General features: G+C 39.9%; 2 protein-coding genes across 2 annotated transcripts in view; one reads left to right on the top strand and one right to left on the bottom strand.

The window, feature by feature from the left end:
* The window catches only part of LOC128737459 (uncharacterized), a 77,249-nt gene extending 70,272 nt beyond the window's left edge, over positions 1-6,977 (top strand). The window contains exon 3 of the mRNA XM_053832097.1: positions 5,211-6,977. Coding sequence (XP_053688072.1) covers positions 5,211-6,403 — 1,193 coding nt within the window. The 3' untranslated portion in view covers positions 6,404-6,977. The remainder of the gene's footprint in view (positions 1-5,210) is intronic.
* A 6,714-nt stretch (positions 6,978-13,691) lies between these two features.
* LOC128735495 (uncharacterized) lies at positions 13,692-15,719 on the bottom strand. The gene is made up of 5 exons (XM_053829976.1): positions 15,646-15,719; positions 14,711-15,587; positions 14,148-14,648; positions 13,871-14,065; positions 13,692-13,811 (listed from the first exon to the last, which is right to left on the bottom strand). Exons 1-5 carry the CDS (start codon positions 15,717-15,719, stop codon positions 13,692-13,694), a joined length of 1,767 nt encoding a protein of 588 aa, XP_053685951.1.
* Between the last annotated feature and the right edge of the window lie 1,193 nt (positions 15,720-16,912).

Genomic DNA, 16,912 nt, shown 5'->3' on the forward strand with positions numbered 1-16,912 from the left:
TGGTCTTCGGCAAGGTTGGTCAGATAGACTAGATGCATTCTATGATGAACAGTTTAGCACAGTATTTAATCACCAAGTGGCGGTAGTGGGCCCTTTGTTTTGATTTTTTTATTGTATATGAACATATTGTTTCAACAAGAGGTCGCCGACTTCGACAAAGTAAATCAGATGGATGAGATCTAACCATAGTACATTGAGCATAGTGACGAAAGAAAATGAATATGTCACTGGCGCCACCTGGCGAGTGAATTTTGCACTAAAATATTCAGCATAGAACGGATCTGGACTATTTGCACAATTATACCGAACATAAAAATCTTACATCTAGGCAGTATTCCAAGCTGCGATAAAAATAGGATTATAGCACCAATCCTGCAATTGTCCTTTACTCTTACAGCTGGCTGCGATCTGCGAAGTCTTTCGTCTAAAAACAGAAGGTCAAAATTCCAAATCGGAATGTAGCAATTGGGCTTTACTGTGCTTTGTAGCAAGCAAAAAACACGATCGAAAACGAAGTTTGTATAATAAATTGCCAAGCGATGATATCCAAGTTTAGATTAAAGTGGAAAGTTGCAGCGATCAGCTCAGAAGTCGACCAGCGAATGAATGCCGATACTTTTGACTTTACTTTTTATGTCATTTCAATAGGCTTTACTTGGCAAGACGGTGGAACTACGCAACCGCCGTAAGTTTATTTTGCTTCTTAGTCTTGAAGCAGCAGTAGCAGCCACAAACTTGGTGTATGAAATGGTCGTCCGTGCCAGAGAAGCAAGACCATTACACGAAAAATATATGGAAAAATTTTAGCTTGAAAGTTTTCGTTAGTTTTACTGTTTAATGATTGAATAATAATCTTTTCAAGAATGTCATACAATTGCTGCATCTTTTATGAAACGAATGGTATGCGAATCATCAAAATCCGTTTTAAATTGGAAGAGCGTTCAAAAACTTTGGTGATCTAGCGAGCAAATCCTGTAAAATGCCACACATAACTTTGAACATCTCGTGCTCGCGTTTTGTGAAAGGAAGCATTGTTTTAGGTGGTAAGGATTTCGTGATATTTTTTTCTTATGGCCCCTGATCTTATTTGGTCATTGCCAGCACCCTTTAAACGTCACAAATATGAAAAAAATCTGATTTTTTCGATTTATTTTTACTTAAACCACCACTTGTAAAAAGTCCCGCCAAGTCGCAAATCCATAAAGTTTGCGCTGAGATATAGCAGTTTGAATTTTGGGGTCAAATTGACAACATAAGTTTTTCTCTAAAATTGTTGCAAAGCGTAAGCTTTCGAAGTTTTTTTATCAAATAACTTTTGTAATAAAAGAGATCCGACAAACACACCTAATCGTGAAAATATTAGATTGATTTATTAAAAAAAAAGTTCTGGCTTCTCAAAGTGGCCTGGCGGAACTCCATATCCGCCGGTTTGGTACAAAAAATGGATGAAGTCAGGTTTCTCCACCGTCGACGGTCATTTGACACCTCACAGTAGTCCAAAAGGGCGAAAACTGGAAGTTATTCTAGTGTCTTTCGCTTTCATTTTATCATTTATGGTCTTCAGCCCTTTTGTTCGTATGAATAATCCCCTTAATATAAAAGTATCAAAAGTTAGTCATCGCTTACTATAATAAAAATAAAAAAAAATAACTTTTTTGTGTTAGGAAATATAGGCATAGTTTCTTCAGCAAAGTTGTAAATAATGTAAAAATAAGCAACTTTGCTGAAGAAATAAAATTTCTTTCGCAATCGAGTGCTGAACTATAGAGCATGTTCTTTGAAACTTCTTTAAAAATTAGTTTTTCATACTTAGCTTATGTTAGTTGCATTCTACAAGAATATGTTCTAGGCAATTATCGAAGCACTCAAAACACACGTTTTTGCAGAACACCGCAAGTCTGTTGGGCCATTACTTGCTAAGTTATCGCATATTCAAGATTTAAATTTCCATAGTTTCACAAGCCTGTGGCATAAAATGGAGCAAGTGCATTTGTGAAATCAGTGCTTCACCTTAAAGCTTAGGTCGAGTAATACAAACTTGTATAGGTGCCGCTTGTCTTCAACCACCCAAATGAGAGTACGGCAAGCATACGTTTTATGTGTTTTGCGTTCGCTATAGGATCAATACACGTCCACTTTTTTTGTGTGTTTGTAGATAGACACATAGTTTCTTAGGCAAAGTTATAGAAAATATAAAGACAAACAACTTTGCTAAAGTAATAAAATTTCTATCCCTATCGAGGGCAGAGCTATAGAGCATTTTCTTTGGAAATTCTTTAAAAATAAGTTTTTCATATTCAGCTTATGTTAGTTGCATTTTACAAGAATATATATGGTTCTAGGCGATTGTTGAAGAACTCAAAAAACACCTTTTTGCAGAAGGTTGCAAATCTCTTCTGTTTTTGGAGGTTCTCTGGAACAGCAAACTTATTGTTTGCAGTAAAATACTGGTTTCCCGGAGTCTGGTTGGAGTCCGCTTTCACGTACGTTTTGTCGTCCATAATGCAGCAGAGTGATTTCGTCAGCTTTTGATCGTATAACTTCTGAGCACGGCTTTTTGCGACCATATTCTGTTGGGGCCTTCTGAACCTTGAACATACGTAATCCAGCTCGAGTTTAGGCCTTCTGCACGAAACTTTTACTCAAATCCAGTTTTTTTTGCAACTTCTCCAACGGAGGAGTTTGGTTTCCCGTCGAAAGCCCCAACCACACGGATGTGATCCCTGACTTTTTTTCTTCGCATCGACAGTCAGACGTTCTTCGGACCGTTTTATGGCATGAGAAATCGTAGAATTCAGGATTCCTAACTTTTTACCGGTGGCATGGTGTAATAGATTCTTATTTTCGATGTACCGAGCTGTTCTTTCGACGTTATTTTATAGATCTTTGCACACATGATGAAAAGAATTGCACAGTGTACACTTTCCTCATACAAAATTTCAATTAATTTTACCCATCGGTTCAAAAGTTAGAGCAATTTGAATGTGTTGATTTTACCGTGGACACCCTTTAGTCTGAATATCATTGGCTATGCTACGTCACCGCATAAATAATGAGCCTTTTCTGCGCTGTCCCTGCGAATTCCGGTCGAGTACCTCCCTACAGATTTCTTTAGTTCCTCTCTTAAATGTACGTCCAACCATCCCCCACATACGCTCCCGAATCTCTGTTTCTTCCATCGCTGACGATGGAATTCTAAATTGTAAATCTAAGTCTGGGGCCACCAAGCCCAAACGATGTATTGCAAGCAACGGTTGGCGAAGAACTAGAGTTTTCCCGTGATCTTCGTCGATGTGCCCCACGTTTTGCAATAGAACGAATTTCACGTTTAAATTGAAAATTCGTTCATTGATCGGTAGGGCGATCTGATTTGAATGCAAAACATTCCGAAGGCCCACAAAGGGTTCTGCTACTACGAAGTGGAAGGGATTGTTAGTCTACACCAGGGCTTCGACCGATCCTTTTTTTACCGCAGCCGTCCGTTTAATGGTGGAATATGAACGCTATGCATAACACAACTGGCAGTCTGCTCAGTCAAACGCCGATTGAACGCAGTAGAACGAATGCGGTCTATACCTTTTTGACATTTTCGTTTCGATCAAGTTGCCTTTACCGTTTGGAGCAGCGAATGACTGCAAAACAGTCAAATGACTGGCAGTCACCACGGTAACCAAAAGCAACCACGCTATCGTATATTCAATTCTACAAAAAAAAAAAACAACCACTACATGTGCATGGAAGATGTCGGTCGGACTCCGTCCAATACATACGAACATTTTGCTTGCGTCGGATCGACGTCCGGGTGACAAACTGTTACTGTGAGCAGCCGATTTGGAGACAAAAAGAGAAACGAAAAAATACGCCATCTAATGCTTCCAGTCAGTTTGCAGTTCAGATTCTTCATATGAACGCGCAAAGTGGGGCAAAGCGGGAGTACGACTTGCTTTTGCAGAGAGGCTGCATGAATTGTAAGACGGCAGCAGCGCAAGCGGCAGATTGACTGGATTCAAAAAAACAGTCAAATGATCGTTCAAAAAGCGGAGGTTGAATGCGGAAAGTGTACGCATTCACGGCAGTCACATTCAACTTGCGATCCCTTTTCAAGCCCTGGTCTACACTCCTGTCGATCTGGTCTTTAAGACGTTGACCATAAGACCCGCCACCTTAAGGTTTTGTTTTAACGAGCCGACGACGTAGAAGTATGACCGGCCAGTCCCCACCATTTTCCTTTCCTTGAACTGTAACTTACAGAATAGGGTCCATAGTCGGACGATACCAAGTCTGGTGAATGTGGCGGGTGAAGTAAAACTTTCCAGCTACTATTTTTTTGAATTTTGACCAGTATGGTTAGCAGGCTGTGACCGTGTAGTTTTATGATGGAAATTTACAAACATGTAAGCAAAAAATAAAGCCATGGGTATAAACGTCCTTCAGAACTTGACCCGTCTTTATCGACAGACTTCGCAGCTGATTATTACAGAACAAGAAAATTACGGGGCTAGTGCAAAGATCATATTAACTCTGTAGCGGCACCGTTCAGTCGAGATTCGAACATACGACAACTGGCTAGACCAGTATCGTACCCCGGAGCTGACTGGGGGGGCTCAACAGGTACCGGGTTGAATTTTCCAATCGTTTTTTATGGCAAAGCACGCTGTAAACTTTTACTAAAAAAAGAATCTCAACGATACAAAGGGGAAGAAAAATTTTACGCCTAGCTCAGTTTTGTTTATTTTGCAATCCAGTAAATATTCTTTTTTCTTTTAATTCTCAAAGTCTATCTAATTTTGCTTCATTTTAATGAATTTCCTACTTATTCTTTGATAAGATAGGGGAGGTTCAGAAACGGGTAAAAGGGCTTTGCTTCTCTTGCACTATGCGAATTTGCAAAACGATAACAAATGTACTGCTCCTATTAAAATTTTTGTTACTTCGTAAATATTGCTTACGATAAATTTACTATTTTTCTTATTTAAAAGTAATCATCTACTTTTATAATAATCAATACTCTCATAAACACCAGGCAAATAAGAGTTAATAATATCAACAGTAACGACTAAGCTTTGTTACCCACAGAACAATTTTTTATTCATAAAACAAATTTCGGTTTTCTGCACAGCTGAGGCTAGTTCTACAAGAAAATGTCAACTATTTATAAACATCCTATGCGGAGAGTAAACTCACATTACTTTTCTTCTCTTCTCTTCCAGGTCACAAACTGAATCACCAGAATCTTAGGCGCAAGCGATCATTGAACAACAACTACGACCTGGTCTATATCCGTTTTGATATACCAACCAGGAACAGAACCACCGGTGAACTTGCCGAGCTCGAATCGCCTTCGTTTTTCAAAGGTGCGTCAGACGAGCAGCATCAGCAGCAGCAGCAGGAGCATCACCATCACCACCACCACCACCATCGTCATCATCAGACCCTTTCGGAGTTGCCCCCAATCTCACCAGAGAACATCGAAGAATCATCACTAAACATAATGTTAACCAGAAGACAAAACAGCGAACGTAGCGCAAACGGGCATAGTAAACATCAACAAACACATCTGACACCGTCGTCGGCGATCAATGAGGACTCGAAGCAGCAGCATCCCGCGCATCACGGCCGACGCAAGGGAAGAGTCAAATTCAAGCACAACAACCAGAATGGCGTCGATGAAGGCGGCAGCTCGAAAACTGCCACCGGTCACATTTCTGGAAAGAGTATTACTTTACATATCTACCAACTGGTGGAACCCTACGAACGACATCTATTGACATCGAAATCCATCCACGTGTCTGATATTGCACTCAACGATAAGAAATGGTACCAACTACCGCTAGACGAAGCCGTACGCACGTGGCTCGACGGCACTCGCAAGAATCTCGGACTGGAAATCTACTGCGAAAGTTGTTACAGCAACAACATCTTCGTGATTCATGATTCATCTCCATTTTTCGGCAGCTACGACGAAACACCGGTGCTCAACGTAGTAGGAAAACTGGTCCAACGTGAAAAACGATCCAAGGTACGGCGCTATCGGCCCATAATGCGTGATTACCTATCCCCACCTAAATCAACCTCGTGTACACCGAACAACAAACGCTGCTGTCGGCATCCGTTGCTGGTTGACTTTCGGGATATCGATGGCTATGACTTTATCATTCAACCGAAAATATTCGACGCCGGCTTCTGCCGAGGTCGCTGTCCATTGAAGTTCAATTCCGCTAGTCATCATGCACTAATCCAAAGTCTGTTGCACGAACATTTCAAATACGACGTTCCGAAGCCATGCTGTGCGCCGTCCCGGTTGGATCACGTCGATTTCTTGCATGCCGATCCGAAAAACCCTCAACGATTACAGGTGTCCACCTGGAGCGACATGCGCGTCACAGAATGTGCTTGTTCGTGATCTGTTTACTGTCCGCAATCGACCCCCGAAAAGGCCAAGTATGGACCGACATTTGCATTTAACGCCGGCTTAGGCCTGGTTTAAACAGACAGAAAACGATAGTATTATTCAACACGACAAACAAAACGAGTGTGTTTTTGTAGAGCATCTAGCTAATACGATTCCAAGAAACAGAAAACCAAAACTTACGCCGATAGATGCAATCCTAAGGAAGAAGCTAATTTTCTGTCAGGATTGAATTATGACTAACATACGATAAATTTGACATGAACTTACCCGTGCGTTAGTTCTTAATTTGTTAGATAGTGAAAGAGAGAAATATGCAGGTTGTATTATGCTTCAATCATCAAAGTTCCCTGATTCTAGTTTAGTTTATATTGTCATCATATTTATAAAATATTTATTTGTAGAAAGTATACGGAGGAACTTTTAGGTAAAATTATAAGTAAACTGTAGCACATATACGCACATACAGAAGTACGCTCTATTCTCTCCAAAACTCGAAAACTCAACTCTCAGCCAAAGGAAAACAATGAAGCAAAACTTTATTATTTCTATTAAGCATTGTAGAAGTTCACCGATATGTTGAAAAAAAAAAAACAAAAAGATAAACAAATAATGTTGTAGATACTGTGAGCCAATTGTGTACAATTTGATTATTTATTAATTTTTTACAAGAAGATTGTCCTTCAGAGTTAAGCAATTATTTATGTCAGGAAAAGCATATATATTTTAGTAGTTTAGATTTCGGAAACCGATAGATTAATTCCAACAAAACATATTTTATGATGCCATCCCAAGCATAGGAAAAAAGTAAAACCAATTTAAACAGTGTTGATATGAATACAATATACAGCATCTAGAGAAATCTAGAATCTACATACCTAAGAATTTCTTTAAATCTTAAATAAAAGAAACTACTTCTCCTTTGCCAAACTTATGTACCTAACGTGTTTTACAATTAGATCATTTCTTCTCCTATTAATTCCAAATAATTAACAGTTTCAATTTAATACCAGGGTACTGGTAGCTCACACATAACCCTATGAACAATTTTTTTCCGAATACCTCGGCTGCCGTTCTAGAATTCCTTATACACCGTGTACTCGCGCGATATCTCGCTCCACCTGATCTCACCATCTTACTCGCTTTTCTTACTTGCTTACTTACTTATGTGTCCATTTCCGCCGGACCGGCAGAACAAAGGGATGAAATCAGAGATCTCCACTACTGACGGTTACCACCATGGATTTTACCTGTCGCCAGGACAGGTTCTCGTCTACAGCCCGGATGTCGTTGGCTAAGCTGCGTCGCCATGAGCCTCTGGGTCTGCCTCTTCTACGCTGTCCTTGTGGATTCTAGGCAAGCGCTTCTCTGCAAACCTCGTTCGCTCCTTTCCTCAAGGTGTGTCCGATTCACTTCCACCTACGTTCACGAATTTCCGTGGCTATCGACCGTTGATGACACCGACCGACGATTGAGTTACTCATTGGATATCCAGTTGTCAGGCCACCAGGCACGAATGATACATCGCAGGCACCGATTAATGAATACCTGCAGTTTTTGTGTTGTCTCCGCTGAGACGCACCACGTTTCGCAGGCATACAGCAGTACGGATTTAACGTTTGAATTAAAGATTCGGCTTTTCGTACGTAGAGTGATCTGATTTGAGCGCCAAATGTTTCGCAGACCTGCAAAGGCACCCCTGGCCTTCCTGATCCGTGTGGCTATTTCAGGCTTGGTACCACCCACCATCGGACTTTGTCTGGCTACCAAGATATTGAAAAACGTCTACTTACTCAACTTGTTGTCCCGCTACTGTGAAGTTGATGGAATTGGCAGTGTTCACTACCATAGACTTAATTTTTGCTACATTGACTGTGAGACCTGCTGCCTGGGAGCTCTCGGAGAGATCATCTAACTTGCTCTGCAAGACAATGTCGTCACGTTGTGCGAGCAAGACAATGTCGTCGGCTAGGTCGAGGTCATTTAGCTGCTCCATCATCAGAGGATTCCAAGGCAATCCTCGATTTGGTCTACTGTGAATTGCTCCAACTAGGGTAGAAGTGCCAAACATCGTTATAGCACCAATCGTGGTAATACGAGAGGGTTTTTAAATTTTTTAACATGTATGACATGCTATTTCGACATCAAAAGTATATATTTAAAGAAGAACTAACTCTCCTGTGCCGACTTGTTGAATTAGTTTTAGAATTAACTTGCTCTTTTTGTGAAAAAATATAATTTGAAAATTTCGTGTCACTGTGAGACTTGTTTCTTAGCAATTCGCTAAGGTATACGTAATCGTAATTAAGAAATTTTTGATGTATAAACTACATTTTCCGAAAAGAAAACCACGTGGGGGAATTAGGCACAACCTTCTTAACATTGTAAATCAATAAAAAGCACGACTTTTATCAAGAATGATTGCTATTCTGTATTATTAAAATTTGTAAAATTTCACAACGGTGCGCCAAACATCGTAGTAGCCGATGCCCTATCATCGTAGCATACGAAAGTGCCATTTCTCATCGCTGTCAGTTTTGGTCATAGCGCGTTGTTTTCCGAGTGTGATTGAAAATTAATTTAATTTTATTAGCTTTTGCTGTTACTAAACTATCAGGTACGTACAAAAATTAGTCGCATATTACTTACACATAATTACAATATTTTATTTATGTTCTACAGAATGGCTACACAGCGAAAGCAAATTTCCCGTAAATATTGCTCCAAAGAAGATTTCACGTTGTACCGAGGCCATCAATACCGGGGCAACGGTTTACGCAAGCTGTAAACAGTTCCGGATTTCGATATTCACTATTGTCTACAGGAGAAGTTGGAGAAAAAATGTAATCCGGACTACAATCGGGCTATAAAAAAAAGAAGAGCAGCAAATTGTCGACTGGTTAAAAGGTATGCAGTATCTGGGTTTTCCTGTTTCCCGATATGCACTTCTGCTTAAAGTTAGTGAGTACCTGACATCAAATGAGCGGATCACGCCGTTCCGGAATAGTCAGTCAGGTAAATACACTTGTAAGTAACGAACTTTATTTGGGACTAGCAGCGGTCACGAGAGAACACGTTGCAAAATTGCGGTCGTACTTCTGATTAATCAATATTCTTTCATGATCATTATTCTGATCCCAAAAAATTCCTTAACATTATTCGAGCATATTAAGTATGTTATTCGTTTTCAGGACGTTTCATGGTTTTATGCTTCGCAATCCCGGATTTTCTATCACACCAGAGGTCATATTGGAATCCCATATGAAGCAGCGTGCATTAATTACGTACTTGATACGCTTTCCTCGGCAATCAAGAACCAACTATGGATTACACGAACCAGTGCTTAGTATGTGCCTGGTTTTTAATTTCTACCATAACATGTTTGATTTTAATGTGTCTCGTGAAAATAATAAGCGTTCTTTTAAAAGATATTTGTGTTAGTTCAGTTGTCATTAGGATTACATCTTACTTGTTGACCAGAATTAAATAAATAAAAAAAAACAATTTTAGTATCTCTGATTTCTTCCTTACCCTTGAAAATGCTACCTCCGGGAGATTTTCTCATGCCACAATGTTAATAGGTACCTTCACTTCCTTCTTGGACGCATTATGCAATTACTAACCGTTTCTAATTATTTTTAATAATAAAATTCAAATAAATAAACGTCGTGATGTATCTTTCGTTGCTCACTTTGAATATATTTTAAATTAAGATTTGATTTTTACAAATTAGTCTTTGGTGTTCCAGTATACATCTATAATTGGTACACATATAACGAAATGCCAGAAACACTACTACTATGATTGGTACATTGCAATGATATTTTCAAATCAGATTTTAGAGACTTTTAAGCGAAAAATCCTTAAAACTGAAGCCTGATTCCTTTTCTACTGAGCTCAGATTAATAGAAAACTTATAGGTATTATACATTTTGAGTCATAGTTGGATATTTATACGTAAATTTGTCGTAATAGATGACATATCTCCACCATATTTGGTACATCTACCCTAATATATCATTCATAACAATGAGAAACAAAAGCGGTGATAAAATGCAGCCCTGTTTCACGTCAGCAGTAACCCTTATGGGGTCGGACAAGACGCCCTCTCCATTTCGGCGTATCGTTGACAGGCAGCTGTCTTAGCCGATCTGGTCCGCGCTCGCCCAATGCCAACTTTCGCCTATCTCCGCTCGTCGATCTTCCTCCAAGTTTCATCCGGAATGCACTCCCTCCGCCCGCTGCGCGCTTTGCCGAGGATCTTATCACTGGTCGTGATGAAGGCCGATCCATTGCTCTTCGACGGTTCCACCAAGTGGCAATTCCGCGGCTCGGGATTCAAGTTGTTCGACAAAGACCTTAGGATTCCCCAACCGGCGGACGTCGTAGCGGTACCCAAATTTCTCTTCCCGTCGCTGGACACGTGCGACGCGCAAACGTATTTCAGCGAAAACAAGATGATGGTCGGATGCGATATCAGCGCTGTGTTTGTTGCGTACATCAAGAAGGCTTCTTCGCAATTTCCAGCTAATGCAGATGTGGTCGATTTGATTTTCTGTTCGGCCGTCGCGGGAAACCCACGTGACTTTATGTACTGGTCTATGGGGGAAGAGCGGTCCACCAATGACCATGTTGTTATTACCACAGGATTCTATAAACAGCTCCCCGTTTTCGCTCATCTCTCCTAGACCATGTCGTCCCATGACGCGTTTAAGGTCCACGTTGTCTGGCAACGATTATTCGCTCATTTATCGGTTTCCACTACATCAGGGCCGCATGTTCCCCTGGGCTCAGTAGGAATCCAAAACCTCTTTCTCGAGTAGCATTTTTACCTCGTTTACCAGAGTAGAGCAAGACTTGACCAGATAATGTCTTGTGTTCGCCAGTACCCGGCAAGAGCGGACCTCACTCAGCCCCAGGATTTCAAGCTTCAGGCGACTAGCTTCCCTAGCAAGTTGAGCCAGCTTGCCCTGTTGAGCAAGGGTCAGTATATTCCATGTTCCGATTCGTGTCCGTGTTTTCATGCTAAAGGTCGTTGCCAATAATCCAGAGAGATTTCCTCTTTCATTTTCATTATCAGCATCTTTGGCTCGAGTAGCACGTTCCTCACAATCATTTTCATTAACTTTTTGTAGTCCGACACAGTAGGCTGTTAACCTAAGATCCTTATCCCGCTGATGGGGCTGCCATCTTAATGTGGGCGGGAGCCACTGTGCTCCCTTTCCTGTTAGCGTACGACAACCGAGGTTGCGTACCCCAGCCGGCACCACGTGGAGGTAGGAATAGGAGTTAGCAAACAGAGGTTATAGAATGCACATGTTCACCCTTTGCCAGCCTCTCACTCACTTGCTGCACGCTCTCCTATCAGACCAGGACTGTCGAATGTCACGTCGATGATAGACACCGCACCGTTCCTACTGAAGGTACTTGTGGTGCCGACGTTGGCCAGATCTACGTTGAGCTTTGCAAGAGCTTCAAGCAGAATCCGACTCCTATGGTTCGTGCGATGACTTCCCCTCTCTACCGCCCAAGCGTTAAAGTCGCCCGCCACAAGCAACGGCCTTAGGCCAGTCCAGCACAGACCAGCACAACTGATACTCGGTCTACCATCCACGTAAACTGCTCGATAGACCAACTAGGCGAAGCATAACAGCTGCAGTAGAACACTTCACCCACTTTGGCAACCGCAAATCCCTCGTCTGCAGTTGACACAACCTCTTGAACCGGGAACCTGCTTGTCGTTCATATAGCCGCCGTATCCGAGACCCAGTTACCGTTTCCGGCAGGGATGCGATATGGGTCCAAGATGATGGCAATGTCCGTCAACGACTCAGTAGCTGCTTGGTACAACAGTTTGAGGCTGAGTATTTATAGAACCCCCTTCCACCATTCATTCCTCGGCACGGGCCGCATGACACCTTGGATTGATTAGGGGTTTATCCATTCACGTTTTTACTTTTAGCCATGGATAACAGCTATTAAAACCATCCTCCTTTGAGTGCTTTGGACCGTCTACTCAGGTTCTCAGTATTTTCAGGTACATCGAACATGCTTCTACTGAGATCCGTCATTTGCAGGCGCAGTTTCCTTGGACTTGAAAAGGTTTCTTTGCTGCTGGTAACAATCATGTTGATTTTTTTAGTGATGATCTTCTTAAATTTAATATCACCACCTTCGACATCAGCAACAATCTTCTGAAAACTTCTTCGTTTTTTGATATTCTGTCCAGAAATCAAATTACCTGAATAATTTCAATAGGTGTCATCACGACAGGACCGGTTTTCATGGTGATGATGGATTTTGTAATCGTTATTGTAGTTTTAAAAGAATAAAGTAGTTCTCGCCTAACACTTGTATTGTTCTCAACTGCTCATCCGCCATCAATTTTCCAACACGAACAACCACAATTGAACCAATAGGAGACATATCTCGGACCATCAGTAGTTATCAACCTATCAGGGATCGACCTAAACAACAAATTACATCTTTCACCCTCTGGCATTTATGCAATGTTCCAAGATAGGTCTACAAAGGAAATTGAGCGCAACACAACCTGGGCGTTCGCGATGGTCGACAGAAGCTTTAAACCATAGAGTCGCACCCGCCTCCCAACCCTCGAGACCAAAGAGCTAGTGCGCAGTATTTATAATCCCTCGCCAAACCCCAAAAACCGAACGCTAGAAATATCATTATTGTGAATTAATTGTAATTTTATATCAGAATTGATTTAATTTTTGCCTGCAATCATTGCCCCCTTGAGGCGAAATGAGCAGTCATTAACTTTTCGTCGGAAAGTCCAATTTCGGAAGCAGTATTTGGGCCCAAAACAGGGTTTCAGTTTTTAAAAATATATTCACTGCATTCTGCTTGCCAATCTAAATACAGAGAACATATTTTCATGAACGGAAATTTTGTTTCAAATAAAAACCTGCTTTTGAAATTCACATCAATGACAATTCATTTCTTCTTAAGTGAACAATCTAATAAAATTTGATTCAAATAGAAAAAGTCGACTATATTTGGTGAGGATTCAAGTCATAAGAAATATAATATTAATAAATTTCAAAACAACAAAATTTAAGCAAAGAGCAAATTTTATTACATGAATACGAAAAATCAACGTAAGTAAAACAAATAATTCCAAATGAAACGACAGCCTCATTCTGATATCAAACATAAACCAACAAAACTTCAATACATACATTATAGAACGGAAGTTCGTATTTACCTAGTTATTACGCAACTTGTAAGCGTAATATTGTTCATTTTGTTATGAAAACCATCAATATAAACGATACCGAATGATTTGACAAATATTTTGATTAAATTCTGCAGTGTCGCCTTCCGCGGTAAATTTCTGGAACATGTGCTGAAACACGGCACCATCCAGATAATTCTCGTCCTAAGAAAATCATTACTTTAAACCAACTGTAAGAAATTTGTCATAAGAAGCTTTCTCACCATAAACGATTCATCCAATCCGGCACAATAAAAGCTATGCTTAACCAACGTACGCATTTTTACATAGGTATAATACAGATGGAAAGCTCGGAGGTTCACATTATCCGGCAGGGCAACTTCTTCGTCTAGATCCCAACGACATGTGTGTATGGCCAACATAAATATATCCGCCTCAAATTTATCAATCATACGCAGCTGAAATTAAACCATTACAACAGTACATATAGACGTATTCAATGAATCGGAGCAGTTTCAGATTTTCATCAATTATACTAACCGCAACCATATAAGCTAATGTAACGCTATCTTGCAAGTAGGAACGCTGGTCAGTTCTGGTAAAAAAGTTTAGCACCGTCCTATCCAGAACTAATCCGGTAACGAATTCTAGCAAGCAAACATTGAAGTCCGGAATGCTGGTAAGTGCTTGACCCGTAAGCAAAAACATATAATCTAAAGAAGGAATAATTAAATCCGCAGGATATTCCGGTTTCAATTCCGACATCATGTAAAGTTCCGTGTGAGTCCGCTTGATGTTCACATATCTAGTCAGAGACTGATCTTTCTTATGCTGCAAAATCACGCCGCATATACGTTGGTACAGTGAAATAACGATTTCGTGAAAATCTATTCCATGGTCCTGCCAGTATCGATAATCAACGAAACTTATCGAACAAGTAAATGCTATTCCGTGGAAAATATCATAATTGAAAGAGTCCTGCCTTTTCAACTGAGCGCTTATTGAGTCATTGTTCTGTTCACTCGAAAGAACAATCGCATCCTTTAAATCAAAACAAAGTTAAACGTTCAAAACTATGGATCAAAGACAATCATAATACTTACCACATTGTACCCATTACAAACGGTCTTGAAATCAGCAAATTTATCTATATATTTTTGTTCACCAAACAAGTCACGGGCAATTTTCAAGTAATCCAGCTCCTGTAGATTACCCGCAGTCTTTTTGACGTAGGCGGTAATATCGCGAAACAGTGTTCGTGAAGTGTTTGGCACTTTAATGCGTTCTAGGAAACCATAAAACGTTGTACTGCCATTGTACCAATCGTAGATAGCCGCCAGTAAGCGCGACTGTTTCGAAGTCAATCTAAGTGTTCGTCGAACTATCAACGGGTCATACTCGGCGGTTTCCATTTTTGCCGTAGAACAGTCGGCCATCGACCAAAACTTGTATTTCGGAAAATCCGAACCACTGTACAGCAGCAGGGTGTAGTTTTTGGAAATAATTGCCATTGCGTTGTGGACACAAGCATACTTAGCAATTTCCTGATGTCGTGAGTTATCCCAAGCCCACAAAACTTTACCGTATTTTCTGGCAATCTTGGCAAGAGATTCAGTCCAAACTCGTTCGATTGGAATAAATTTAGCGTCAGCAGCGACCTGACTATAATGGGAATTATCCAAATATTCTATGATCTTCGTCTGAAGATCGTACCGCCAATCCTTGCTGCTGTCCTTCGCATCGTCCTCATCCGGAACAATTTGACCGCTGATATCAAAGAAAGCACCGTTAGTCATAAATATCAGTTCGGCTCCATATTGTTTCAAATCTGAAACAAATTTCTCTATCTCCTTAACTCTACACCGGGAGATGCCGCAAAGGTCACGCATTTTGCCAGCAACATCATTTCGGTGCAAATACCCGCCAAGTTGGTCGAAGTACATTAAATCAATAATGATAAGCGGATTTTTATTATGTTGACTGAAAAGTGAAAAAAAATAGATTTTGTCAGTTTCAACATTTCTAAGAGCTGACTTACCGCTTATATTCGGTGATTTGTTCCTGCATGGAAATCGTCCTTGAGGGAACACATTTTCCGATATAAAAAGACATTTTAACAAAATTGTATTGCAAGGTATAATTAATCGGATAAAAAGCCAGTTTTAACGAAAAGAAGACTCAGAAAATTTAAAATAAAAACATATTCCGTTGGACGAAAATGAACGTTAAAAAATAAATCGTGATTCGTGACTTCTTAGGGATGGGTAGAGTGACTATATACAGAGTGGCGACAAGTCATCCCAAATGTATGCAATGCGGTTTTTCCGGTTTTTCCAAGGTTTTTCTTTCTCTTTCCTGCATACGCGTTGGATAGGCCGTCTGCAAAGTAAATTGATATATACCAGGTATGTGACCATCGAGGGTTGCATTAGTGTGTGTAGAAAGAAGAAGAAATAGTTCTGAAATATGGTGGAACTTGCATGAAAATTAAAACTAAATTAATTGTAATTAATGAATGCAGTTATATTATTCCAGAGAAATATTTGAACATTTACAATGAAATGTAAGGAATATATTTTAAAGTCATTTGCACTTGTAGCCTTCTTTATTATGCGTAAAAAATTTGAGAACATGGGTGACTAACTATTTCGATGTGCAATTGAAAAATGAATTAATGTTAATGTAATACTTCACGATCAATGCGGTATACGGTTGCTTGAATTAAAACACGTTCCATCCAACATTTTGCTTGCATGATGCTCTTGAATATCTGCCTTTAATGTCTTCTTTTAAAAAATAGTTTTATTCGAATAGATGCTTGTGCTACTGCTTGAAAATCCTTAAGTTGAAGTCACTGTTCCAAGATGATACCTTTTTATCATAAATTTACCCGTCTCAACACTACGTAGAAAACCAAAAAAAGTAATCTTAGATTGCTACAAAACGGTCTTAGAAGATAATTAACACTTTAAAAGCTTACCAGAAATCAGACGAAAAATATCGCGGGCGGATAACAATGTTGCTCATGCTGCTTATTGAACAATCATGTCCGAGCATTTTAAAAAAAATCTTTTTTGTTTTACTACTTGTAGGAAAGCGATATAACGACATTTCTTTGAGACATCTTGATATCGCTTTGACGAAAAAATTTCCGCTTGCAATTTGGAATGTTGCACTTCATTGTATTCATGAAAATACATACTAGAAATAATGTTCTAAGCATAAACATAAAAGCTGTAAGAAAAAAAAGACAAATCTTGCGTATCCAACGATTTTTTAAAAAAATTAACTAATTTTCCATACAA

Source organism: Sabethes cyaneus, chromosome 2, assembly GCF_943734655.1.
Source record: "Sabethes cyaneus chromosome 2, idSabCyanKW18_F2, whole genome shotgun sequence".
NCBI lineage: Eukaryota > Metazoa > Arthropoda > Insecta > Diptera > Culicidae > Sabethes > Sabethes cyaneus.

Coding starts and splice junctions, on each gene's coding strand:
- LOC128735495 (XM_053829976.1), bottom strand. CDS start 15,719: ATGTCTTTTTATATCGGAAAATGTGTTCCCTCAAGGACGATTTCCATG. Junction 15,588..15,645: donor CAAATCACCGAATATAAGCG/GTAAGTCAGCTC, acceptor TTCACTTTTCAG/TCAACATAATAAAAATCCGC. Junction 14,066..14,147: donor CATTAGCTTATATGGTTGCG/GTTAGTATAATT, acceptor GTTTAATTTCAG/CTGCGTATGATTGATAAATT.